The following is a 26982-nucleotide window of genomic DNA, read 5'->3' as shown; positions in this document are numbered from 1 at the left end:
TAGATAGTTGTATAACTTCCACCAAGGGAAGCTCTTCCTTTGCAGTCCCTTCCAGCTTTGTGAATTCTGCCACAGAGGCTTGGCCAGGCTGGTATTTTCGTTTGACCTTAAAACTTCTGAACACTAACCAGTTAAGATCAGAAAATGTTTTGTTAATATGTAGGGAGGCCCTATAGAGTCCTGGTCTTGGGTCATAACACTAATGGCTGGGAGAGGTCACTGAGGCGGTGTCTTCAGCATCTGCCCCACTCAGAATTGACAGCACCTGTTTGGGTAGGATTGACCCCTTCCCCCAGCTTGGCACAACCTTACTCTGGCTGTAGTGCTTGATCCAGGCTGCTCTAATAGAGGGGAGGTCAGAGTTGTGTTTGCTGGTTAGGAAGAGAGACAGTGGGTTCTTGAAGGCCACAAGTGAATGTATGTGGCTCTGTTCCCTTCCAGCCTGTCCTGAGGACAAAAGGCTACTTGGAGTTAGTACCAACCAGAAAAAGGGCCACCACCCCAATCACCCTGGGTCCCTCTGGACTGAGCTGCCCTCAGACACTGTACCATCCCCAGTTAGGTGAGCCGCAAATCCCTTCCTAGGTTACACCATCTTGGCTTTTGTCATCTGGAGTGAAAAGATTCATAAATGACAAAATACTCCCATTTATCTAACAGTTGGCAGTTTTATTCATGCTGTAGGTCAGCAGAGACTAATTTGTACCTTGTAGGGTATTTAGGAGGATTAGAAAGAAATCCCCTGAAATACAGGACATGGGTACACTACAAGCAATTGTGAGGAAACAGCCCATGATCCCTGCCATCTCATCAAATCTTCATAGTGACCCTGAGCACGAGGGACAATGGCATATCTGTGCTATTTTGTAGAGGCTTAAACATTCCCATAGAGGTTGAATGACTGGCTCAAGGTCACAAATCTGCCAGGTAGCAGGGCTTGACCTGATAATGAGGCTGCCCAAACCCAGATGTTATGCACTGCACATTGTGCCAGTGTAGAGAACCAATCTCAAAGGCCTGTCCTGCCCCCTCCTACTCCTACCTGAGAGGCTGTGGAAACAGGATGACAGATCAGCACTGGGGTGAGAGTACATGACTGAGAAATATAGCCATCAGGGGCGCAGGAAAGAGGCAGGCGGTGGGACACACACGTGTCTTCCATCCCTGCCCTCAACACCCTGCTTGCTCTGGTGAATGTGGACAGAGGAGGGTCTACAGCATTCATGAACATTAAAAACCCAGCAGAGAGCTGGGGTTGTGGCTCAGTGGTAGCATGTGTGAGGCACTGGGTTCAATCCTCAGCACCACATAAAAATAAATAAATAAATAAAGTTATTGTATCCAACTACAACTAAGAATATATATATATATTTACAAAAAAAAAAAAAAAAACAGGAGAGAGTAATGAACAGTGATTGGACCACAGCCTAGGTCTATTTAGTTTCATTGTCCTTGGAGACACAAGGTCCTCCCTCAGAAAATATCTCTGAGGATGCAAAATGGTCTGCCCCAGACCTGTATCCCAGGATAGCCCTTGCACAAGCTGCTTACACTGGAATCTGTGGTCACAGGAAGGCCACTGCATGCAGCAGATTTTGCATGCCCAACTTGATGCCTTCGTGAGACAAAATAGCACAGATATGCCATTGTCCCTCGTGGCTTCGGGGTCAGTGCAGCCAATCCTAATCGACCTTCACTATGCCTCTCCCACTTCTCCTTCTGCTGCCCGACTTTCCCTAGCATCTGTTTTTGTTACTAGTGTAAATGCCGACTTCTGAAGCACTCACAGTGAATTCCAAGCTTCTGAGCACATCTGGGATAGCGTGTTTTCCCTGGAGCCTGGCAGCCTGGGCTGGCATCCTGTGAGCTGTGCTGCTCACAGGTGAGGAGGCCTCAGCACACCGTCATTTGTTTTTTTGTTGTTGTTGTTGTTGTTGTTGTTTGTTTGTTTTTTCTTTTTATCAATTTCTCATCTGGCAAATGGGGACCATGACAGCCTCCACCTAAGGGATTGTTGCTAGGAGTGAAAAAAGTGTGTGTCCCATGATTTGTGTGGTTTCCAGGACATGGCGATCAATGAAAGCACAGCTTGGTTGTTGTTATGATTGCCATCCTTGGTGCTGCCCAGCCACCCTCTTGATGCTCTGTCCTGCATCTACACACCTTCCAAATCCCATGACCAGGATCCTCTACTCCCCAGGCTTTCACCCCTAGGATACTCTCTCTTCCCCCAGACCCCCAGCCCTGTTCATCCAGAACACCCTCACTTATCCTTCGGAATTGGCCCAAATACCCCATCCCCAAAGGCCTTACCTCCAACCACTATGGACAGTTGCAATAGATCCTGGGCATGCCCAATATGAGAGCTACCTCAGTTGTATTTTACTGGGCTTCCCATTAAACAGGGACTTCAAGGGCATAGACTGTATGTTATTTCATCTTTGCTCTGTGGCTTTGTAACCTGAATCAGAAGAATTCCTCAATAAACACTGACTTATAATAGAACCATTTGCAAGGAACTCACTCCTTACTAGAGATACTCAAAGCACTTTATACAGACCAATTCATCTAACCCTCCCAACACTATGTGCTAGGTCTATTATTGTCCCCATTTTTTAGAGCCAAAGCACACAGCAATCAGTGGCAGAGCTTGACTTTGAATAAAGGCATATTGGCCCCTCAGCCTTAATCTTCCAAGAAAATTGCCTTGCACAGAAGGAATAAATGTCCTGTCACCCTGTGACTAACCAGTATTATAAAAAAGAAGCAAGCACTTGCATATCTAAGATCAGAGCACCCATCTTTAGATTCTCTTTTAAATCACACTTCTGTCTTAATTCTGAGATCTTGGACATGTCACTTATTAATTAAATTCCATACTTCCATTTTCTGGGGATGCTTAAAAATCTCTGATGATTCATAGAAGACTGAAAAATGCTTCAAATTAAGCTCACAAGCCATGATAGAACAGTTCCTGCAATTTATCCTGCATATAAATAGCCCAAACCCCTATCTATCCATGAGAAAGAGTAAGTACCAAAAAACACAGAGAAAGCGGGAGGGAACTCCAGTTGTAGCTGCTGTCAGCACGTGCAACCTAGTGCCTACTTTTTGTCTATCATTTGCAAACACTTTATTGTCTTAAATCCAGGAAGTATATAGGCTGGGGATTGCCTTTCCTGTGCTCCCAAGCTATCCTTCCAACAACCTGCTTGACCTGCAGGGTGAAAGGTATCACAGCTCTGTGCAACTGGTAGGATTTCATTTTAAATCTGATGTTCCAAGACTTTGGGGGACAGGGTCATACTTACTAGCTGAGCTGCTCTCAGAGCTCTTTTCCCCAGGGAGGGCATGTTTAAAACCTGGCAGAACTCAGAGATATTCCCTCCCCTCTGCTATGTCTGCATCCTCAGCACACATGGCCATGGGAAAGGAAGTTTCCCAACCCTGAAGGTCAGGGCTATTCCTCCCAGAGCATGGCAACTTGTGACCTCAGGGATAATACACATTCACATTGAGCCTTGTTTTTTCTCCTCTTTGGAAAACTCTTAGTAAATCATGGAATTTCCTAGAGTCACCAGGTCTTTCCCTAGTCACTTGGAGAGGCCCCTTTTTCTGTGACCACAGTCTCCTCAGTACCAGCATGTAACCTCTTCCTGAGGGTCCCTCCCCTGCCTGAGGGTTTCCATTCCTAGTATCTTGCCCTGGTTCTGTGCTTTCTGCCCATACCCACTTAGGACAAAGTGGTCAGAGGATGGAGAAGGACAGTGGTCCTAACCAGAGCTCAAGACCCCAGAGGCCCAGCTGCCCATGGCAGCAGCAATGACCAAGCCAACTGATGAGACTCCAGGACCTGGGGGCCCCAGTCATGATGGGGACAGGAAAAGTTGTCTGGGCTGCAGAGGTGAGGCATATTCAGGCCAAAGACAAGATGTGAAGGCGAGAACTGACCTGTTCACTATCGGGGCACTGTAGCAGGAGCTCAGGGCTGCACTAAGTAATTTAAGCATAAGGTTGTAGTTAGGAAGATGAATGAAAAGTCAGGCAGGTGCTCATTCCCAGGTTCCAGAGGTAGATCTAGGGTTTATCCAACAGGAGGCACACCCATGGGGAAAGCTGTGAATCAGGCACCCCACCTTACTCCCTGGAAGTACAGCGTGGCTGGCAGAGAAGCAGAGGTAGCATTTGAGCAGGACTCTCTGATCCTCCCTGACCTCCGTGTTAGAGTCTAGAAGCCAATGAATTGAAGGTCTGGTTGCCAGCCTGTGGCACCTTTAAGAGGTAGAGTCTGGTGTGGACCAAAGCTAGGTCATTGAGGGTATGCCCCTGCTGGGGGATCATGGGACCTTCGTCTCTACCTGACTCTCTCTTAGCTTCCCTCCACCATGAGGTGAGCAGCTTTGCTCCACCACATAACATAAGCCAAAAAAACAACAGAGCCAACAGACCATGGATTGAAACCTCTGAAATCATGAACCAAAATAAATCTTTCCTCTTTTTAAGGTGGTTTTTAAGGTATTTTGACACAGCAACGGAAACCTAACACAATCGGGTACTCCAGAGCTGGGGATAAACCAAACTCTACCAACCACCAGGCTAAGATGACACACTGCTTGCTCAGTTCAGTCTCAGTTCATCACGGCAGGGGTAGGGGGAGGCCTGGGAGGGGAAGGAGGAGGGACCAATCAGCACAAGTCGCAGGCTAATTAGACACAAGCATGGCAGGAAGCAAACACTGAGTAATGATGGCCAGCCAGCTGCTCTGCAGCCTCAGACTGCCCAGCCATATCCTCCCCCAAGAATGAAATGACAGTGTCACCCTAGTTCTTGGGGCTTTGTGGGGAAGCATGCTTTAAAAAAAGAAACAGCTTTATTGAGGTATAATTGATGTACTGTAAACTTTACTGTTGAATGTAAAATTCAACAGTTTTTAAAAGGATCTCTAAAGTCATGTAATGGTCAGTCACTAAGGTTAAGTTTCAGGATGTTTCAATCACCCAGAATGTCCCTCTTGCCCATTTTAAATTAATCTCCACTTCTAACCATCAGCCATAGGTGATTATTAATCTACTTTCTATCTCTATAAATTTACCTTTTCTAGGCATCTTACTAACATGGAATCATATGATATGGGTTTTTTTTGTTTTGTTTTGTTTTTTGCATCTGGCTTCTTTCCCTTAGTAGTGTTTTGAGACTAGCCTATATCTGAAGTCTGTTTCATTACCAGGCAGTATTTCATTGGGTAGATAAGCTAAATTTTGTTTACTTATTCACTAGTTGATGGACATATTTGGATTGTCTCTACCAATTGATGGACATATTTGGATTGTCTCCAGTTTCTGGTTATTATGAATAAAGAAACTATGAACATCTACATATAGGTCTTTGTGTGGACAGATCCCCTCAAGTGGAATTGCTGGCCATATGTTAAGTTGTATGTCTTAAGAAACTACCAGACTATTTTTCCAAGTGACTGCACCCTTTCACATTCTCGCCAGCAACATATAAGGATTCAGTTTCTCCACATCCCTGTCAGCACCGACATCGTCTGCTTTTGGATTCCAGCCTTCTTGTCAGTCTGCAGTGGTATCACATGGTGGTTTACATTTGCATTTCCTTAATGCCTAATGATATTGAACATATTTTAATGTACTTATTAGCTACTTGTATATCTTATTTACGGAAATATCTATTCAAATCTCTTTTGTCCATTTGTAATTACATCATCTTATTATTGAGTTGTAAGAGCTCTTTATATATTTTGTCAACAAATTCCTTAACAGTTACCTGATTTGCAAGTATTTTCTTTCATTTAGTGGCTTATCCTTTAATTTTAAAATGTAATTACAAAGGTTTTCAATTATTTTTAATTAATTTCGAGGACAATAAGAGACAAGGGTCTCAGTTAATAATTTTGTCTTTGAATATCTATGAATCTAACACTATTGTCTTGGCTTTGTATCAAAATTCAATTGACCATAAATGTAAGGATTTATTTCTAGACTCTCAGTTATGATCTCTGTACCTATATTTGATCTCTGTACCAATAATCTCTGTACCTATATTTGCACAAATCCCTAAATGTCTTGATTACTATAGCATTAGAATGAGAAGAAGTGTAAATCCTCTTTGTTCTTTTTCAAAATTTACATATATAATTGAGAATCAATTTGTCAATTTCAACAAAAAAGTGTGTGGTTTAATTTCTACATATTTAGATATTTCCCTGATGTTATTTTGTTAATGATTCTTAGTTTGATTCCAATGTAGTCAAAGAACCACTTTATGATTTCAATTATTTTAAATATTTTGAGGTTTATTTTATAGCTCAGGATATGGTCTATTTAATGTTCCCTGGGGGCTGGGGGAAAAGCATGTTCTTCTATAGTCGGTGTTTTATGTCAGCCAGGTCCTGTTGGTTGGCTGCATTGTTCAGATCTTCATCATCCTTGCTGATTTTCTGTCTATAGCAGATCTATCAGGTGTTGAAAGGAGGCTACTGAGGGTACTCAGGTTCCTACGCAGAACTGGATTTATCTATTTTTTTTTCAGCTCTTTCAGGTTTTGCTTTAATTTTGTGGTCTTTTGTATGATGTGTTACACATTTAGGAACTTTGTATTCCTGGCTGATTGATCATTTTATCATTTAATGCCCCTCTTGGCCTCAGGAATCTTAATTTGCTCTTACGTCTATTTTATCAAGTATAGTGTAGCCACCCTGATGTTTTTGTTGTTGTTTATGTGGAATATATTTTTCTCTTCTTTTTTTCCAATCTACCTATGTCACTTTATATGAAATGAATTTCTTAGAAACAGAGTATAGTTGGATCACACGTTTTTATCAACTCTGCCACTCTCTGTGATTTGATTGGTATATTTAGACAATATGTATATACACACACATATATGTGTGTGTATATACATATATGTGTGTGTGTGTGTGTGTGTGTATTTTTGTTTTGTTTTGTTTTTTGTTTTTGGTACCAGGGATTAAACTCAGGGCACTTAACCACTTAACCACTGAGCCACATCTCCAGTGCCACCTCCCCCCCCGCCTTATTATTATTATTTTTTTTGTATTTTATTTACAGACAATGTCCCACTGCATTGCTTAGCCCCTCATTAAGTTGCTGAAGTGGGCTTGGAACTCAAGATCCTTCTGCTTCAGCCTCCTGAGCCTCTAGGATTCCAAGCACGCACCACTGCACCCAGCTCTATATTATTTTTGAGTCGGGTTTTGTTTTCACAATTATTTTAGTAGCTGGTTTGGTCAATGATTGACCAACATTGACTGGTACCAGTATCCATCACTGAGTGAAGTATGGAGACTTCTTTTCTATTTGGGTCATTTTATCTTCCTCACTTTAAAATATCAATGTCATGAGTATGAGATAGTTTTGTAATTCTTGATTTAATCATTAAATATTATTTTAAAGCTCATGAGAATCCATAGACTCTTCTACTGTATGTATCAGCTCTTTCTGTTGTTCCTTCTTTCTTCCTGATGCTGCCCCAATTTTTTTCTCAAAAAAAATTTTTTCATACTTATTTTATTATTTTTTAAATTTTTTTATTAGTTGCTAGCAAGTCTGCTAGTTACAAATTATTTTGGTTTTTTGTGGCTGACTGTTCTATTCTTTCAATATTTAAGAAATGCACCATTTATTTCTGTTCTGCAAGGATTCAGAGAATAAATGCACTGACATGCAAATCATCTTCTGCTTGCTTCCGCTGTGTCTCCACGTGGGTTACATCAGGTTTATCCTGCTTGGCACTCACTTAAATCCTGAAGTCTTTTCCTTTGCCACACTTGGGAAGTTTTCAGCCATTATTTCCTCCAATTCTCTTTTTGCTCTACACTCTTCCTCCTCTAGTTCTGGAACTCCAGTGACAGAATGTCAGGTCTTTTGTCCCCTAGGTCCTTGAGGACTGTACTTTGCTTGTTCTCCTTTAGTCTATTTTCTCTCTGTGATTCAGACAGATGAATCCTACTGATCTGTCCTCCAGTTCACAGCTCTCCACTGACATCTCCACACTACCATTGTAAGGATTTTAAAATTCTCATTCATTAAGAATTTTATCTATTATTATATTTTTAAATTACACAATTTCCATTTTTAAATAATTTCTCTTTATTGGCTGAGTTTTTCTATTTTGCCATTTGTTTTAAGAGATGTTGTAATTTCTTGTCAAACATTTTTTGATGATGCCTTTAAAATCCTTGTCAGTTCAATACCAATACCTGACTCATCTCCGTGTTGACCTAGTCAATGATCTTTTCTAGTTCAAGCCATAATGTTTGTGTTTTTCAGTGTGACGAGTGATTTGGGGAAGAATCCTATTAGGAGGTTCTGGGTTCTATTTAAATCTTCTAATTTTTTGCAGGCTTTCGCCCTGTTTAGGTTATCACACGATCTTGGCCAACTTCTGCAGGCCAAGAAGTTCATTTCACCTTCAGAGCCTTTACAATCTTATTTTAACCTGTTTGGATTATTTGGGAGCTGCCTGAGTGGGAGGGGTTTCCCTAGATGGAGCTGGATGTCTCTTGGTGAGTGGGCCCATGGAGAAGAAGAAACTTCCTAGTTGGGCCTCTTATTGGGTCTGGGTTCCTCTTTCCAGTGCTTTCCTCCAGCCCTGATGTCATCTGGGGAGGGGAGTTTCAGGTCTATGGAAAGAAGAACCCCTATCTTGATGCTTATTGTTATTGGGAGGGGCTCCCAACCCATGCCCCTTGCTGGGGTGTAGGGATAAGCTGAGCTTGTCAGAGAAATGCCCATTAGATACAGGGAAGGAATGAGCTTACCTGGGTGCTTTCTGTCACTAGGCTGGGAATAAAAAAAAAATGGGTCTAGTCCCCTTCTTCTGTTGGATGGAGAAGACATAAGATGCTCTGCAACTTTGTAATTCCCCAGACCAGGGACCCTTGAAAGAAGACTTCCTTCTTCTGACTACCTCCCCAAGTCCTCCTTGGGTTTTCTCTTGTTATTTCCAGAGTTTATAGATGTGCTTTCCAGAGAAGAGCAGGAAAAATTGACCTATGCTATCTTGTCTGCATTAGAAGCCCCCAAATTTTAAATGATATGAGTTTGCAAATATCTTTTCACAACTACCTATGAGGTGTGTCCCACCAGGTAAAAGTGGGGCGACATTGGTCCAAGGACATTAGGAGCATCTGTGGTCAGAAGGTACCAACATGGTTTTGATCAACTTCGAGTCCCCTCCTAAACAGGGGTGCAGACCTGCACACTCCAAGCTTCCTCCAGCATGCGGGTTGGGCTAGCATGAGTCGAATACTATCTGGACCCTCCAGGGGAGATAATCAGATTGTGAAATCTTCCAACACGCACACACATGCAGAACACACATTGTTAAAGGGCTTATTTATACACTTACATGTAGACCATTAGGTAAAATTCTTATTTAACTGGTTTCTTAGTCATAGCAACAAAAAAAGTACAATAGCAGAGTTTCATTTGGAAAAAAGAAGAAAATATTCCTACCTGTTCTGAGGACATTTCACCAAATAATGTCTCACTGTGAAAGAAAAAAGAAGAGAGAGGTAAATAAATGCTACTTTGGATATATATATATATATATATATATATATATATATATATATNNNNTATATATATATATATATATATATATATATATATCTGGGGGTTTTTGCATACGCTCTTGGGGGAATACAGCAAAGACATCACAGGACACCCCAGAAACTTGACATTTTTCCAGTTCTGGATCTAGTCAGGCAGGAAACCATACATGTCAGACTTCCTGGTTTTATAGCTCATAATATTTATTTTTGGCCAAAGCAGGTTGATTGGTTTCTAAACAGATAGATCTTGAGATGAAAGTGTCACAGAATTCCAAGCTCTACCTTAGTCACGACAAAGCCTTCCTGAGATCAGATGAGACAGCTGGTCTCCACTTAAAAGCTCCTAATATATGATAAAATGGGCGAGCATTCTCTGATTAATGCTCTTCCCAGACTCAAAAGAGGCCCTTGGGAAACCAGTCTTGGAGCAAGACATCCTTCTATAGCAGGTCTCTTTGGAGAAAACTAAATGATTCTGGCTGCAGAGGAAAAATAAGAATACCTAGGAACTTAATGAAACAAGTGTCAAATTCAAGGCCTATAATTGAATTTCCTCCATATAGAAGGAAAGTTGGAACAGCTAGGGGAATCCTGGGTTGTGTTGAAGGGTCACATCCATGGTCCTAGGGAATCACGCCTCCCTGTGTCTGTCCACACCTAGTATAATGCTGACTCTGGCTTGGCCACATGAGCTGCTTGGGCCAAGGGAACATCAGTCAATGGGTCCCAAGTGCGGAAGCATCAATGGCCTTTGGCTGTGGAGTCTGCTCTCTTGTTGCAGGGAACTCTTCTGATACCTCCTGAGGAAGTCTTGCCAGCCCACTAGAAGATGGGACAGCATGGAGCAGACATCGGTCATCCAAGCTGAGGCCCCAAAGTAACCTGCGCCGGCTACTCCACTATTAGATTGTTACTAGCCAAGTGTCTCCACTTAAGACCAGAAGAACTGCTCAGCTGGGCCCAGCCCAAATTGCTGACCTGCGGAACTGTGAGCAAATACAACACTTGCATGAAATTGTTAAATTTGAAGTAACCAATGCAGGTTTCATTGCTGGCTGGGAGACTTTCAGCTTCACAAATGTCTGTATAGCTTTATCTTGTCCAACTCCTGACCAGTACCCAGATTCTTCCTATACTCCATTTACTGAGTAACTACTGAATGCTAGATAATTTATAGATGCAACAATAACAAGAGCAACCATGGTATGTATTAAATAATTCCTATATTTGTAGCACTATTCTAAGAGTATTTATATGGACCAGTGGTCTTCAGTCTAGGGTTTTCATACCCCAAATCACTCTCATGTAGGACAGTTTGAAGGAAACCAATTTCTGGATCTTCATCTTCCACGTCGTTATTCTTTCAAACAAAACAATGTGCCATTTACTTCGGATCTGTATTCTTTCCCTCCCCTGTCATGATGTAACTGTTTTCTATTTTATAAAACCAAGGCAAACTTTTCATTCATCAAGATAATATTAGGAGACCTGCCCTAGGGGGAAATGCCAGTAGGCAAAAACAAGAGATGATGTCAGTGTTGAGAAAGTGAGTACCTCTTGACCAGCTAGCCAACCCTTCCACAAGACAGGGCTGCACATTTCCAATATTTTGCTTGCAATAAACATTGAGGAATATTATGTCAGATTCATTCCACTGTCTTTCCTATTCTTATTCCCCCTCTCTTCCCTTCATTTCCCTTTGTCTAGTCTACTGAACTTCTCTTCTTCCCCACCCCCTGCACCTCTTTTGTGTGTGTGTGTGTGTGTGTGTGTGTGTGTGTGTGTGTGGTTTAGCTTCCACATAGCAGCATGATTCACAAGGGCTGTGCTATGGAGCCAACACAGGTGCTCTTCAACAGATGAATGGATAAGTAAATGCGGTATATATACACAATGGAATATTACTCAGCCATAAAGAGGAATGACTTTATGACATTCACCAGTAAATGGATGATCTGGAGACCATCATGCTAAATGAAATAAGCTGATCCCAATATCCCAATATGAAGAATATGAACTTTCCAACAGTTAAAGCATGTTTATGCGCTCGCGCGCTCTCTCTCTCTCTGTCTCTCTCTGTCTCTCTCTGTCTCTCTCTCTCTCTCTCTCTCTCTCTCTCTCTCTCATTTATTTATTTATTTATTGGTACCAGGAATTGAACTCAAGGGCACTCAACCACTGAGCCATATCCCCAGCACTATTTTGTATTTTATTTAGAGACAGGGTCTCACTGAATTACTTAGTATCTCACTTTTGCTGAGGCTGGCTTTGAACTCAAAATACTCCTGTCTCAGCCTCCAGAGCCGCTGGGATTACAGGATTGCACCACCACACTTGGCTTCTCTCTTTTTTCTAATAAATGGTTTCTAAATAAATGGTCATAAATGATCATGGTAATTAACAACAAGACATTTAAGTCTAAAAAACAGGTGTAACCATTTAATTTTAAGATGTTAGCATTTGCAGTGTTCTGGAATTATTGCATCCATTGCAATAATTCACATTTGTGATGAAAAGTTTTGATATCAACAAAAAAAGATCAAGAGTTACTTAGTTTTGTGAATTATTTTAGAAACTATTCAGGCAAAAGTATTTGAAGACCACAATTTCATACTCTAATTTAATATTCACAATAAACTTATCTTCACTGCTGTGTAACAATGGAGGACACAGAAAGGTTAATGAACTCAACCAAGGTCACACACCTAATTATTCCCTCCAAAATTCATATGTTGAAGTCCTAACCCCTAGTATTTCAGAATATGATTGTGACTATGTTTGTTTAAATTCCCTTTAAAGAGGAAATTCAGTTAAAATGAGGCCAATAGGATGTACCCTAATCCAACATTGAGAGCAGTGACAGAGAATGGGAGAGCAGTGACTGAGATTGGGGGACATTGATGACCCCATGGATGTGGCAAACCTGCTGCCTGGAAATGTTTCTATGCAAGGGTACAGGATGCCTTGCTGCTATGGTAATGCCCCACCTGAAAAGACTTTGTGCAAAAGTCTTATCAGCATCGATTTTGATCTCAGGCATATATGGGATAGAAGAATTCTCATGCTAGACAACCACCATGTTTCACCATCTCTGCTGCACCTGAGCCTGTCTGCTTAACAGTAACCTTAAACAATGGGCTCCTTGAGCACTACACAAAGCTCCTAACATTGCACATTGCAACTGTGGCAAAGCTACATAGATGTTTCTAGTTCTGTAATTTACCAGAGTATAAAGAATAATGCTCACATAGTCTTTAACCTGATAATGAGATGTCTATAAATAAAGCTTGCTGGCATAACTCTTTAGATCTGCTTCTCCCTCAGAGAGTAGTGCTCCACCTGATCCCAGTTCTTTTCCTTCACAATCTGCACGTGTGAGTCTTTCTTTTCTAATCCCCCATCGCCCCTTGCCTGTTCTGTGAGTTTGGTGGTGCAGGATGTGGCACAACATGACTGGTGACCTCATAAGAGGAGATCAGAACACACACACACTGAGGAGGACAACCACGTGAAGACAGGAAGAAGATACCATCTACAAGCCAAGGAGAGAGATCTCAGGAGAAACTAAGCCAGCCAACACCTTGATATTGAACTCTAGCCTCCAGCCTCCAGGACTATGATTTTGTGTCTGCTGTGTGAGCCCCAGTTTGGGATCTTTATGATGGCAGCCTGAGCACACTGATGCAGCTGAGAAGCAGCACAGTTGAGCAGCCTGACTTTGGAGCCATCTTGTAACTACTCTGCGCCATTCTTAGAGAAATTGGGTAGTGAGCATTCAGGTTCCTGCAGAAGGAGACTGGCCATTGTCCACAACTGAAGTGGAACAGGGCTGGTCTGGCATCCAAAAGAATACCAGGAGCTGACCTGTTCAATGGCAGGGAGGTAAGCAACATGAAGGCCAGGAATTGGAGGAGCAAGAGAGTGGCTAGGGAGACTCCAATGGGTATGTGGGCTAAGGAGGTCCAGGGGCCCAAGTCCAGGAGGGCAGGCAGTGCCAGGATATAGAAAATGCATGCCTGGCCAATTTGCCAGTCAATGGGTGTGAAGTCTCAGCCTGGTGTGTGCAGGGTCAATGCTCCCATTGTGAAGAGGGACCACCGTAGGACCAGAATTTTGATTCTGAACACCAGAGGTGAGACTTACAGGCTCCTGAAAAAGTGGATGCACACAGACTTGCCCTTGAACGTGCGTAGTGTCTTCAGTGCTCATTACAGGATGGTGTGACCCTAGCTTGGCTTGGACCCTTTGGAAGCAGAGACCAAAGCAATGATTCAAGTGCCAGGAGTTTATGGCAGAAGATCCTGGGAGTTGCACTTGGGAGTGAAGGAGTGAGACCTGGAAGAGAAGGAAGGCAGTACAGGGATGATGGAGCCAGCCCCTCCCACAGGCCACAGCTGGCCACCAGCACTCTTCACCTGGAGGCTTCAGCACCATGTCAGGCAACCACCCTGCACAAAGACTCAAACTCAGGACCTGGTTCCTTTGCAATAGTGAACTTAAGAATTTGGAGACTTTGAAGATTCTAAAAGAAAGGCTGTATTTTCTTATGTCTTCTAATAAGAAACACCAAGCTCTGGCCCCTCCTGCCAACCCCTGCCCTAACTCCTCCCTCTCAACTGAGACCACACCACTCATACCTCCCACCCCAAGCTTCCCAGAGGGCCTGTCCAACCTGAAGGCTGTGGCTCTTCCATCTAGGCCTGTCCCTATCACCACTGCCAATCTGAGTTGGATAACTTAGGGTTGAGGGAGCCATGCACCCTGTTTTGCCAACCCCTGTAGCAGTGTTTGGACCTCCACAGTGTGGCTGACCTCTTCTCATTCCTTCCAATTCCCTTGCACTGCCTCAGACTCCCAGGCCTTGCAAAGACCCTGTGATAGGACCCATGGCAGCTTCTGTTCTATTCTCGGAAGGTTCTCCACTCATAGAAAGGACCATGGCAGCTCCACCATGGAGTTTCAGTTCTTCCCAGACAGTAAGTGCCCAGGAGCTTTTGCAGAGATCTCTTCCCTCATCTGCGGCCCCAGAACAAGCAGGGAGCCCTGCAGCCTTGGAAAGCACCACCAGTATTTGAGGCCAGCCTAGGGCCCCTGTCTGTGTTTTCTTGGGGAGACACACAGGACAGGGACACCCCTTCCCACACACAGCCCTGAGCCCTCCCCATGCCAGTCCAAAACCCCGTGCCCTATAGGAAGCAGCCCTGCCCTGCCAGCCCTGCCAGGCCAGCACCATTACAAGGAAAGGGCCACCTCTCTTGGTCACAAGTGGGAAGCTGAGAAGAACCAAGCTCTCCACCTCCTGTTTGTTTGGTACTAAGAGCCATTTAATGGCCACACTCATAAAAAGAAAAGCTCTGTATACAAAGTTGCCTATGAGAGTCAGGTGGTCTCACAGTGGTCAGCAGCCTTAGGGGGCTCAAAATGTGAAAAGACCAAAATGAGATGTGCCAAAAGTGTGTAATCACACTGTATTTTGATGCTTCAGAATTAGAAAGGAAGGAAGGAAGGAAGGAAGGCAGTCTCATTCATAATCTTTATGTATTAATCTTGTTGAAATGATATTTTGGATATAGTGGGTTAAATAAGAAATACTAAATTAATTTCACCTGTTCACCTGTTTCTTCTCACCTTTTTTAATGTGACTACTATGGAAATGTCCGATTACATCTATGGCTCAAGGCGTATGTCTACTGAAAGAGCCTGCAAAGGGCCTGCTTGACATGGGAGCAGGATGGCTGACACAGCTGCCAGGCTGACAAATGAAGGCATGTGACCAGGCAAGGTGAGCCCACGCATCCCTGGTGCTGCCCACAGCTAGGACTGGAGGCCACACAGAACGTTGAAAGGCACCTCCCATAGACCCAAGAAAAAATGTCCATCCCTAATCTCCTAGTCAGGAGACTTAAAGACTCAGAACATAATTTATTTGGGGTTTTGCAATATCTGCTTTGTAAATAAAGGAACTCAGATCTAAGCTTTAAGTCCAGGATTCTTTTTACAGGACTCCTGGGAAAGCTCTTGAGACCCACATAGGAAAGATGGCCTCTCTTTTGTTGGAGTCAGTGGGCCAAATGAGAGAGCCAGAAAAGCCTTCTGCCTTACATTGAAAGAAAAGAGGGTTATACAGGTACCTCTGGTTCTAGGCAGATGATCCTTCAGCTTCCTCTAGGCCTGGGGTCATCCTCCAGTTCCCTACCATCCCCAGCCATCCAATTCTGTCCTTTGCATCTCCCTCCCATCCCCCTGTCTGGCTGTCAGTGGGACATGGGCCCCAGCCCCCTCTTTCTTGTATCTCTGGAAGAAAAGACAACAGGCCTTCAACTTGTCCACAGCAGGAGCCAGAGAAGCTACAGCTTACAGACAGGGGAGGAAGGGGATTTAACAAGCCTTGGGGGAGTCCAGTCTAAACAACCAGAGCTCACACTGATGAGTACAATTAAAAAGTGCGGGCTATCCCTCTTCTCCACTTGGTTCCTGTGTGCCTTAAAGACTGTACTTCTAAAAACTCAGACATGGAAGGCTGAGGGATTGTTGGGGTCATCCCAAGGCAGCAAATCAAGATTGAATTTTGAGCCATGAAAGTTAGGAACCACTGGAATATTTCGGGGCTCAGCTGTGGGCCACCAAGATTGGTGTTTTCCAGGGTGACTCTGCTTCAATAGCCCTGGGATGAGATTCTGGGCACTGCTGGCATTAACAAAAAGCAGGCATGGAGATTTACTACTTAGGAGAGGAAGTGGAAAACATGTTTGTGCTTGTCCAGCAACACATGGGTGCAATTAACTCCAGATGAGCTAACGGGAAGGCTGAAGCTTAGGAAAGGAAGCAGCACAGGCCGGGGTGAGGGCAGAGCAGCAGAAAGGCTGAGAACCAAGAGGGCTGTCCCGTGGGCCCCTGGCTTTTGGGATGGGCTTATTTATCTCAGAGTCCCTTGAGGGCTCACATCAGGAATGGGGCCAGCTACTCTAATGTCTTCTGTCTACACAGATATTGCTACAGGAACCAAAGAATAGGTACTGGCCTCAGCTCTTCTGTTCAGGGTGGGAGCAGCCTAGAAAATGAGATGCTTTGCAGCCCTCATCAGGCAGGAGAGGCTGGCTTTCCTACTTACGGGCAAAATGTGGAGGCTCAGCCAACACACCTCCACATGAAAAACCTAGACGCCATCAAGACTCAGCCCTCCTTAAAACAGCCCTTAAAGTGTATTTCTAGTTTGGATCAAAACGATGCAAGTTTGTTACAGTGTGGTGTGTTAAGTATGAGAATTGGCTCTATTTGAGTTGTAAGGGTCACACTGTTCTTTAGTAATGTCATTTCTGAGGATCCTTTGTTCATGCATGGACTGGTCCTCAAATATTTGACTGCCCCCAGTGAGAGACCCACTACAGAAGCAACCTCCTGGGCTGACCTCTTGGATGTGCTTGTCCCTGCTCTTACTCTGACACTGGCTGGAACCTGCAGTGTTGGACTCACAGCCCTCCCCACCCCCACTTGACCCTTCCCTGCTCCTCAGGACCCAACTGGTTACCAGGGAAATAGCCTGGTACCACAGTCCTCAGGTCTCATTGAGGTCATGATTATGTCCCAGCCACCTCTAGTGATTGGGTTGCACCCTTCCTCTGCCCCAAGGCAGGGGTGAAAGCCTTCCCTTGTTCTAGTTGGGTAGTGGGGAAAGAGAGCAATGCAGTTTGCTTTGAACAGTTGTTTAGAAATGATCACAAATTCCTTGCCACTCTTCTCTGGCCCTGAGACAAGGCTACCCTGGGGACTTGCTTTAACCATTAGAATGTGAGAGTGACAGTTGAGGCACATTCTTGGAGACTAGAGTTATCAAGCAGGGGGCTTTGGATACTGTGCTGGTGAGACCACAGGAAGAGAGAGATGTCACAAAGTCCTTTGTCCCCTCTAGCCCTTCTCTCTTAGATGGATCCCCAGGGCTGAGGCTCCACCCTGGATCTCAATCTGGGGCAAATTCCAGATATTAAGGATCCCAGCTCCAATAGAACAGCCTAATAGAGCCCAGCCCAGATTTCAGAAATAAACTTTGCTTTGGACCACTGCTTTTGGGGTGATTTTTTTCTACAAGCAGTAGGTACCTCAAACATTTTAGGATTCCCTGTGTGTGATCTCTGGGTGAGAGTCCACTTAATGACAGGAAATGCAACTGCTCTTAGTCACATCTCCAGATTCAGAAGAGATGTCTGTGACCAACTTAAAACAAGACCATGTTCATCAGATTCTCTGTGTCCCATCACATCATTTCTGTTATTAAATATCAAGAACTCTTCCTAGAGTCCTACAACCCAGGTCTCATTGGACACTGGGGAGCTTCCAATGGTAGTGGTCCTCACTGCCCACCTGCCTTTGGAGTACCACTGACTCTGAGCCTGGTTCTGCTCTCCTGAGTACCTTACTGGCAAATGAATGCTCTCCAACCCACCTGCAGCATAACAGGGCTCTGGGAGAGTAGTGTCTGCTGAGCTCCTGTGGGGGAAAGGTCAGGGTTTGTATCCAAGTAGGATGGGTTTGGGATTCTGAACTATACTGGGGAAATTCACCATTGCTCTGCATGGAAATGGGGATTTGATAAAATAACTTACCCCCCAGAAACAGCAATAGAACAGAAGCAGACCCACTAAAGACAGTGTCCTTCTGGCACTATGAGTCCCTTGGCAGGACCTGTCCCCGGATTCCTAGAGGTCTTGCTTCTTCCAGCTCAGTGGACAGAGCATCAGACCTATGAGGAATCTGCTCAGTGGACATGATTTTGGGGAGAACAGTCCATCCCCAGAGGTAATCTGAAATTTCTGATTATTTCATTCATGGGAGATAACACTTGAAAATTGGTAGGTAGAAGGCAGGGATTCAGGATATCCGGCAATATACAGGACAGTTTACAAATGAATATTTGTCCTGCTTGACTGCAAATAACCTTCCTGACATTCACAAAAAGAAAAAACAAAACTCTTCATGAGAGCCTGGGATCTAAGGCTGTTTTACATGAAAACATAAGGTCTATATTTTTCTGCTTCATTTTAATATATGATGATTATTTCAAGGGTGTGAGAACCAAGTTAAGAGTACATTTTTTATTTGAAAACTTACTAACACTTGGAGTTTTACGAGCAGTACCACTCCTAGATTTGAAGGCATATCTGTGTCTGTCCATACTTGTCCCTGTCACGTGCATATGGAGTCTTCATACATACTCACATAGTTTATGTAAACTTTATTTCAAGGGTCAAATATAAAGGTTTACTATCTTCTCTGAAATTCAAACTTATCAAAAGAATGGGTACAATACTAAAATTCGTTTTGCTGTATTATAAATTACTTTCCTCTGAATTCTCCTTTGATTGTAGAGCATTAAATTATATTAAGGATCCCAGCTCCAATAGAACAGCCTAATAGAGCCCAGCCCAGATTTCATGGAGGGCCTCTGAGTCTTGCACACCCAACTGCATTGTGGACCAAAGTTCATTTAAAAATAGTAGCGGGACCATGAAAAAATATTTGTTGTAAAAGGGTGCTGAGTGAGCTTGAGTTAAGAAGACCTGGCTGTAAGGCTGTAAGCAATGCTGGTTAGAAAAGGAGCACATACAAATATGTCACAATGAATCCCACTATCATGATAATTATAATGCGCCAATCAAAATGCTTTTAAAAAGAAATTCAGGTTCTCAGGCCTGCTCCAGACATTAAAGTCTGGCTTTGAGCAGGTACCTGGTCTACTCAGGAAGGTTAACTGCTGCTCTAAGGTTCCTGGGGCCAGTTAAAGGGCATACCCAGGCCTACAATGCATAGCTCTCTGCCTTTGGTCCACAATGCAGTTGGGTGTGCGAGGCTCAGAGGCCCTTGGCCAGCAGAACCTGCCCTGCCTGGGCTACAGAGTACCAGCCTGAGGCCACTGACAAGGGTTCATATCAGGCCGAAGTCAAGCTGCCAGGAGCTGCAGGAGCCAAGTGGAGCTGTTTGAAAAGAACTTCAGCAACAATTGCAATGGAAGGCCAAAGGAAAATTCCTTAGCAATGGTCAGCCTCCAGAGAGCTGAGGTTTTCTTGAATAAAAATGTGGAAGGCTTGGGTTGAGGATGGGTCTGGGCCTCATCACAGGAACGGGCCACCATTCCTGTGTCAGGACTTTATCAACCTCCTTGGCTGTCCTCTCTGTCACATGGGAGCCATGCAGGCTGTCACACAGGGCATGGAGGAGTCAAGTCGGGTGCCCAGACCATGGCAGGTGGTCAGATAACACTCCAAACAGCTGAGTAGGGCTTTTAGATGTTCTGCACAGGTGCAAACAAGGCTGTGTGGAGCCCACCCTGGGGCTAGAGGTCACGGCAGCTGGGATCCCAATTCTCTGCATGAGAATCCTGAATGTCTTGCTTTATTTCCCTGGCCCTGCTTCAGGCCCCACAGGGCCTGGAACTTAGGACAAGTCAGGCTTTATTATATCCAAGCCCTAGCAGAGCTCCCTTAGAACACAGCTGGCTTGAGAACTTATGTGGCTTCCAAATTCCAACAGTTGAGAGCAGAGCATCTGGGAAACAAACCCATTTGTCCATCATTTGTTGTGCATCTGTCATGGGCCAAATTCCAAGGAGAACGGGTCATGTGCATGGCCCCTGCCTTAACTGTGTCCTCTGGAAGAGATGTAAATGCCAACGCCCATGCACCACATGTGTCATGAGCTCAGGGGAGCAGTCAAGGGTTAAAAACAAGAGAAATGCTCAGGTGCCACTCATATGGTGGCAGACACCATGAAGGAGGGTGGCTTTGGAGGACAACACATAGCCACATACAAAACTGGTGTCAAGGGTACCAACACCAGAGGAGAGAGATCAGGGCTGCAGCCCTCATGCCATGATTGGGAGCAGACTGTATGGGTGTTCTCTGCTGTCTCCGCAATCCCCACCCATCCTTGCTCAGCCTCTGGGGCTGACCTTCTCATTGGAGATCCCTCCCTTGTCCTTCTGCTTGGCCACACCATGGGGACACAGCAGCCAGAGAGTCCAACAGGGGAGAAGAAAGGCTAAGAAATGCACCACCCTGGCCTTCTCCTACTGCTGGCTTGTGGTTGAGTCCCCTTCCTAAGGCCCCTGTGGATGACACATCCCGACAGCAGCAGCTTTCACACAATCCTGGAACAACTCCTTCCCTTTCCTCTTGAGGTCTAGGGTAGAAATAGCTTCCTATGGATGCTGGTCCCTGGGTGTGTCTCCTCAGCTTTGCCTACACCTCTGGGGGAGTGTTCCCTCTATAAGTTTTTCTGTGTGAGGGTCTCCTCCACACGCCCTAGCAACATGGCTCTTTCTAGAGCTATGACCTGGATGAATAGTGATAATTATGTATAATTATAAACAAATGTCAAGCATCTCTCTTTCTTCTCTTCTCTTTTTCTTTTGTGACTTAGAACAAGCCCATGAGACCCGGTACACTCCCATGTCTCAGATGAGGAAGACAGGGAACGTTCTCGGATGCTAAGTAAAGAAATGTGTTTGGAACTGGAATCTGAGAGCCCAGCTTTTACCATGGCTCATTCTGAGAGTGAGCATTCCCTGGCTGTTTTAGAAATTCTCGGGGGAGAAAGAGGTAGGAGTGGGGAACACTCAGAGAACAGTCACGGGTTGAACAAGAAAGCTAGCAGGAAAGGACACTCAGGTTGGACAGGAAAAGAAAGATGGGGAGACTAGGCAAGTCCTACCTGTCTACCAGGTGAACCCTCATAAGAACTATCTATCCAAGAAAGGGCTTGTCAAGTCACTGTCATGAACGAGGAAACTCAAGTTCAGAAATAATCTAGGAATGTGTCCAAAAACTCAGTCTTGAGAGGCAGAGTCCTAATGCAACCCCAGGCTCATCCATGACACAGCCTCTTCCAGGAGAATGATATGAGAGCAGTTAGGGATCTCAGAAATGGAGGAGGAGGGATTTGAGGATAAGGGGAATTTAAATCACATCAGCAGTGACCACAGTTTATTTTAGCAGTGTCTAAGGGAAACACATCTCACTTACTTTGCTTACCAGTCATAGGTAAATAATCCTGACTCGGGATGATTTTTCTACCAAGGTGATACTTTGCCCAGCATCTTGTGCCTATTTGTGGGCAGAGTATCCGCCTGTTCCAGACATGATCTTATCTGTTTCTTACCTCTGGATTTCCTCTTGTGAAACACAGACTGCCAGACAATGACCAGAGTGAAGAGCAGAACGCTGAGGATCCCCACACAGCACACAAGGACGGCATACATGTAGAGATCTGAAATGCAAGGACACATCCAGGGTAGTCATCAGGGGAAAACACACAAAATCAGTTTTAAAAAAATGGAATTCTAAAAGTCCCACAATAAAGTAATCAAGGTAAAGTGTGGTATTGGTAGAGGCCTGGACACACACCAAAGAAACAGAGCAGAGAGCCCAGAAAGAGATCCACACAAGTATACTCAATTGATTTTGGACAACTGCAAAAACAATTCAATGGGGGAAGGATAGCCTTTCAATAAATGGCACTGGAGCAATTAGCAAAAAATAAAATTATAATTAACCTCTCATGCTGTATAAAAATTAACTCAAAGTCAACCACAAGCCTAAAATTAAAATGCAAACTAAAAAACTTATAGAAAAAACATAGGAGGAAAATCCTTGGGATCTAAGACTAGGCAAAGAGTTCTTAGACTTGACACCTAAAGTACTCTCCACATAACTAAAAGTTGAAGGTAGACGGTAGAATTCAGTGGTAAAGCTGATGCCTAGCATGCACGAGAGGCCCTGAGTTCAATCCTCATCACTGCAAAAAGAAAAAGGAAAGAAAGAAAAAGAAAAGAAAAGAAAACCTGACTCATCAACACTGAAAAATCTTGTTCTGTAAACAACCATATATACAGAAGCAAAAGTAAAGTTACAGACTGGGAGAAAATAGTTGCAATCTGCATATCCAACAGAGGATTAGAATCTACAATATAAAAGACTCTTAAAGCTCAACAGTAAAATATGAATGACAATCCTCTTAAGGAAAATGGATAAAACATGCAAAGACATTTCATCAAGGAGAAGTACACTGGCAAATAAACACATGAGAACATGTTCAATTTCCTGGGTCATTAAATAAATGTAAAATGAAACCACATTGAGATATCCCATACACTGTTTACAATGGTTCGAAGAAAAAATAGAGATAACACAAAATACTGGCAAGGGTGCAGATAAACTGGTTCACGGGCAATGGTAATATAAAATGGTACGACCACTTTGGAAAACTTTGGAAAATGAAAATGTCCAAATCATTTGCTGTTGGCCACTCAGTGTTTCTGCCTGTTGTCCCCATAACAAATGATTCTTAAGCCTTAATGCGTTTCTCACATTATGCTCGTAAGCTTAAGTTCCCAGAAGTGGAATTGCCAAGTCAACAGGAGCGCACTTTTGCAAAGCCCTTGGGATATGGAGATGCTGATAGTTAAGTGCTTAAACTATAAAGGCCAATGTGCTGGGGGTGGCAGGTAGAAGAGGTGGCAGGTGGTTGGCTTCCCAGGGGAGCCTGGAGATGCAGGTCAGGATGATGGTCAGTGAAAGGGAAGGGTGAGGGAGGTAGAATTAGACATTCAGGCTGTTTTAACTCTCTCCTTCCCAGCCCAGGGCCCATGGAGGCCCAGTGCAGCCTCTACCTTGGAGTCTATGAGATCCTCATATTTTCTTAGTGCTGGTCAGCATTTTTTAAACACAATTAGCATTTATTCAAGTTTTTAAGGAGAGTTGTAGATTATGGTAGGAAAGATAGTAAGGCTGCAGGGTTGGGTTGTGGCAAATGGTGCAGATTTCAACAGTAGTTTTTAAATGTCCAGGGTGTCAAAAGAAGTATTTTAATACTAGGATTAAGTTGGGCTCAGCAGTCAAGTCCCAGCCACATCTGAGTGTGGCCTTTGTCTTCATTTCTCTATTTTCTACCATTTAGAACATAATAGGTTTTTCAATTAAGATTCAATGAGAATATGAAAATCCAGTTTTGGATTAAGAGTGAAATAGATCTACCACTCACTATTTCATTGCCTATATGTGTTTAAGCGCATGGGTTCAAACCAGTTGCAAATACAACTCTGGGACTCCCTTTTCCCTCCTCTAAAATGGGGTCAAAGGACTAATATAGGAATTAAATGAGTTAACATACCAAAGTGCTTTCCAGTATCATTCTTGGTGCAAATCTGACTTAAAAAATATCTTGAAGGCACTGTCCTAACTTCTGAACCCTTACATGGCTCCCAATAAAATACTAGCAACAGCACTTTTTTCAATAAAGCAATTGACAAAAAGTTGTTGTTGTTGTTGTTATTATCATTACTATTTTAAATAAAGCAATTGTCTTAAGCAGGGATCACTCGGGAGCCAGACATGGAAAACCACAACCACAGAGAAGGGCCTGAGCTCCTCAGCCCACACCCAAGTGACAAGGAGGCTTCGTGGAATGGAGCAAAGTCCTCTTCGAAGTGTAGTCTTTAGGCTTCAAAAGGGAACGCAGCTACTGAAGGAAAAGCCAGGAAGTTGGCGGACAGCAGTGAAGGGTAAGGAGTAATGGATAACTGAAAAGTGTTGGGAGCCCCAGAGATGGGTTTAGACACTCACCTGAGTCTCCCAACACCAGTACCTTCACCCGATCCAGGGATGCCATCTTGCCACTCCTGGTCAGCATTTTTACTTAAGCTAGTTTAAGTAGGTTTTTTCCCTGGCAATGTAGAAGTCTGGACTAAAAATAAAATACAGTCTGCCCCCTGTATCTGTGGCTTCCATATCCATGGATTCAATTAAGATGGTATCAAAAATATTTTAGAAACAGAATTGCAACTATACTGAACATGTTCAGACTTTTTTTTTTCTTGTCAATACTTCTAGACATTGTAGCACAACAACGATTTGTCTCGTATATTAAGTTTTATAAGTTATCTAGAAAAGATTTAAAGTATACAGTAGGATGTATGTAGGTTATATTGAAATATGATGACATTTTATATAAGGGACTTGGGAATCCATGGATTTTGGTGTCCTTGGAATAGAGGGGAGGGATGGGAAGTCTCAGAACCAACTCTTCACTGATGACGAGGAACAACTGTTAAGTAGAAACAGCACAGGACAAGTTCAGGAGAAGGGTGAAACTACACTAATATTAAGGGAGTTGGACAGGTGGGTGACTAAAGGAAAAGTCTCCAACAAATGAACCCAGAGTCAGTTATGGAAACAGAGAACTGGAGGGAAAGTTCTAGAAGCATTATAAGAAATTTCTCCATAATAGCATCAAGTGCCACTGGAAAACACCCTCTGGGTTTTCCCACCCAGAGGCTACTGGGAAAGTCCTGGAATAAAGCCACATCAGTGGGATAGGGGACAGAAGCCAGATTAGAAGTTATGGCATTGCTAGGATGTGAGGTGCTCAACACAGATATAAAGAAAGCTCTTTTCTATTATTAAAATCAAAACTGCCCTTTTATGGAGGCACCTGTGTCTCCCATAGAGAGGTTGATAGATAATAGGGTGGAGAACTGTGGAGTGGTCATTCAGGACACAGACTCAGGCCTCCATTTTAACAACTCAAAACTCAGCAATGGGACACTTGGACTATGGACAAAACACTCGATGACAAACTGAAGGACAGAGTTCACAGACCAGGATTCACAACAGGATATTAGGACTCAGGACAGGCCAGAGCACAGTGACCCCAAGGCCAGTCCATGATTCATACACCATTGAGCAAACTGTTTCAGGAACAGAAACGCAGAGCCATATATGGTAAATAGCATGGTCACGTTGCCGAGCCAGATGGCACTGAGGCAGGAGGTTGCAACACCCACCTCAAAGGAATTCCAGAGATGTGAGCCCCCTGGACCAAAAAGGTAGGGCAAACTGGCTTCAGGTTTCTTCTTTCAGTGAGACAAACTGTCTTCCTAACGCTTCCTTTCTGAGACACTGGAGCGGAGCAGCCTAACCAGGAGCTTGCTTATTTGTCTGACCTTTCTCCTTAGATTTGGGACTGTAGGAAATAAGATGGAAGCAGGTTGCAGGTGAGAATCACACTGGCGATCCTCACACAGCAGCATACGGTGCACATCTGGGGCTCACTCAACCCAGGCAGGAGGCAAAGGGTTCCAGGCCCAAGTTACAGTTTCAGATTGCTTGCAGCCACCTCAGTGTGCCACAAAGGCACTAGCTCTCCACAGGCAGCCATGGCTACAGAATCATAAAACATCCGGCCAGTCCGGAAGCCTCAGCTCCTCCGCCAAGCACACAGGCCCCAGGGGCTGTGGATGGTGGCCAGCAGGCACCATCCACCCATATGTGGGTGTCTATACTCACTGGGGTGGTCATAGCTGCTTTTCGTTCTGCTTTTGAAGCTATAGGAACTTTAAAAATTGTCACTTGTCCAGAAGGAGAAAAATTCAGCATACCTGGGGTGTCCTGGCTTGGGAAGCAACTGGTTCTCCTGAAGTTCTAATTTTTTTTTTCTTCTGTTCCAATCATTCCTTTTGCTGCATAAAGACAAACTGCCTTGCTGATTCTACTCAAAATACTGACACCACTGCCCTCCCCTGGTGTTCACTACAAAGGCTAACCTCCCCCCACCCCCCACCAGCCATTGAAGCCAGGGTCACAAAGTTATAAGATTCCAAGGCCACATTTCCCAGTGACAGCTGGGGCAAAGCAGCGCCGCCGTGCCTCAGTTCTCAGGCAGGATTGTCGGCCTGATGTTGCCCTGTCTTCCAACTTGTCCTTTAACTATTTATGAAATAAAAAGCTCTCTAATTATAAATGTTCTCTCAAAAGTTTCAAACCTCAGATTTGGCCAAACAACACTTATCCATCAGCTGAAGCTAAACCTTCAGATTCAAATTTAACAAAACATCTGCATTTAACCAACTCTGTAATCAGCTTTTAAAATGCCACATAGGTCTGGGGGTGTGGTTCAATGGTAGAGTGCTTGCCCAGCATTCATGAGACCCTGGATTCAATTTCCAACATAACAAGTAATTCCAAAACTTGGGTCTTAGTCCTGAATTCACAGTAATTCCAAAACTTGGGTCATAGTCCTGAATTCATTTCCAGTTTTATCTTTTGCCATTGGACTTCCTAAGACACTATTGCCATTTTAAGAAAATGCCCAGGCCTCTCCTAAACAGATGGTGCAGCCAGTAGGCTACAGTGGTTCCATGTGCCACAGGGAGGGTGAGACAGGGGTAACAATGTCAGTGTGCCAGCACCCAACAAAGGTGGGCAAGGTGGATGGTACCTATTACCTGGGAAGCCAGGAGAGATATTCAGTACAACTTTGAAACACACTGCCCCAGAATTCCTCAGCACAAAGAAACCCACTCTCCCCCTAACACTAAATCAAGAAAATCAGATTCA

At 43.9% G+C, this 26982-nt stretch overlaps 1 protein-coding gene across 1 annotated transcript in view; it reads right to left on the bottom strand.

Moving 5' to 3' along the window:
- Positions 1–26982, bottom strand: part of Vstm4 (V-set and transmembrane domain containing 4) — a 92820-nt gene that overhangs the window by 31528 nt on the left and 34310 nt on the right. The window contains exons 4-5 of the mRNA XM_015498909.2: positions 21749–21856; positions 9501–9534 (exon numbers count right to left, since the gene is read on the bottom strand). Coding sequence (XP_015354395.1) covers positions 9501–9534; positions 21749–21856 — 142 coding nt within the window. The remainder of the gene's footprint in view (positions 1–9500; positions 9535–21748; positions 21857–26982) is intronic.

The sequence above is a fragment of the Marmota marmota genome, unplaced genomic scaffold (assembly GCF_001458135.2).
Source record: "Marmota marmota marmota unplaced genomic scaffold, marMar, whole genome shotgun sequence".
NCBI lineage: Eukaryota > Metazoa > Chordata > Mammalia > Rodentia > Sciuridae > Marmota > Marmota marmota.
The sequence above is the reverse complement of the archived record's forward strand: the minus strand, read 5'-3'. Positions and strand labels throughout refer to the sequence as shown.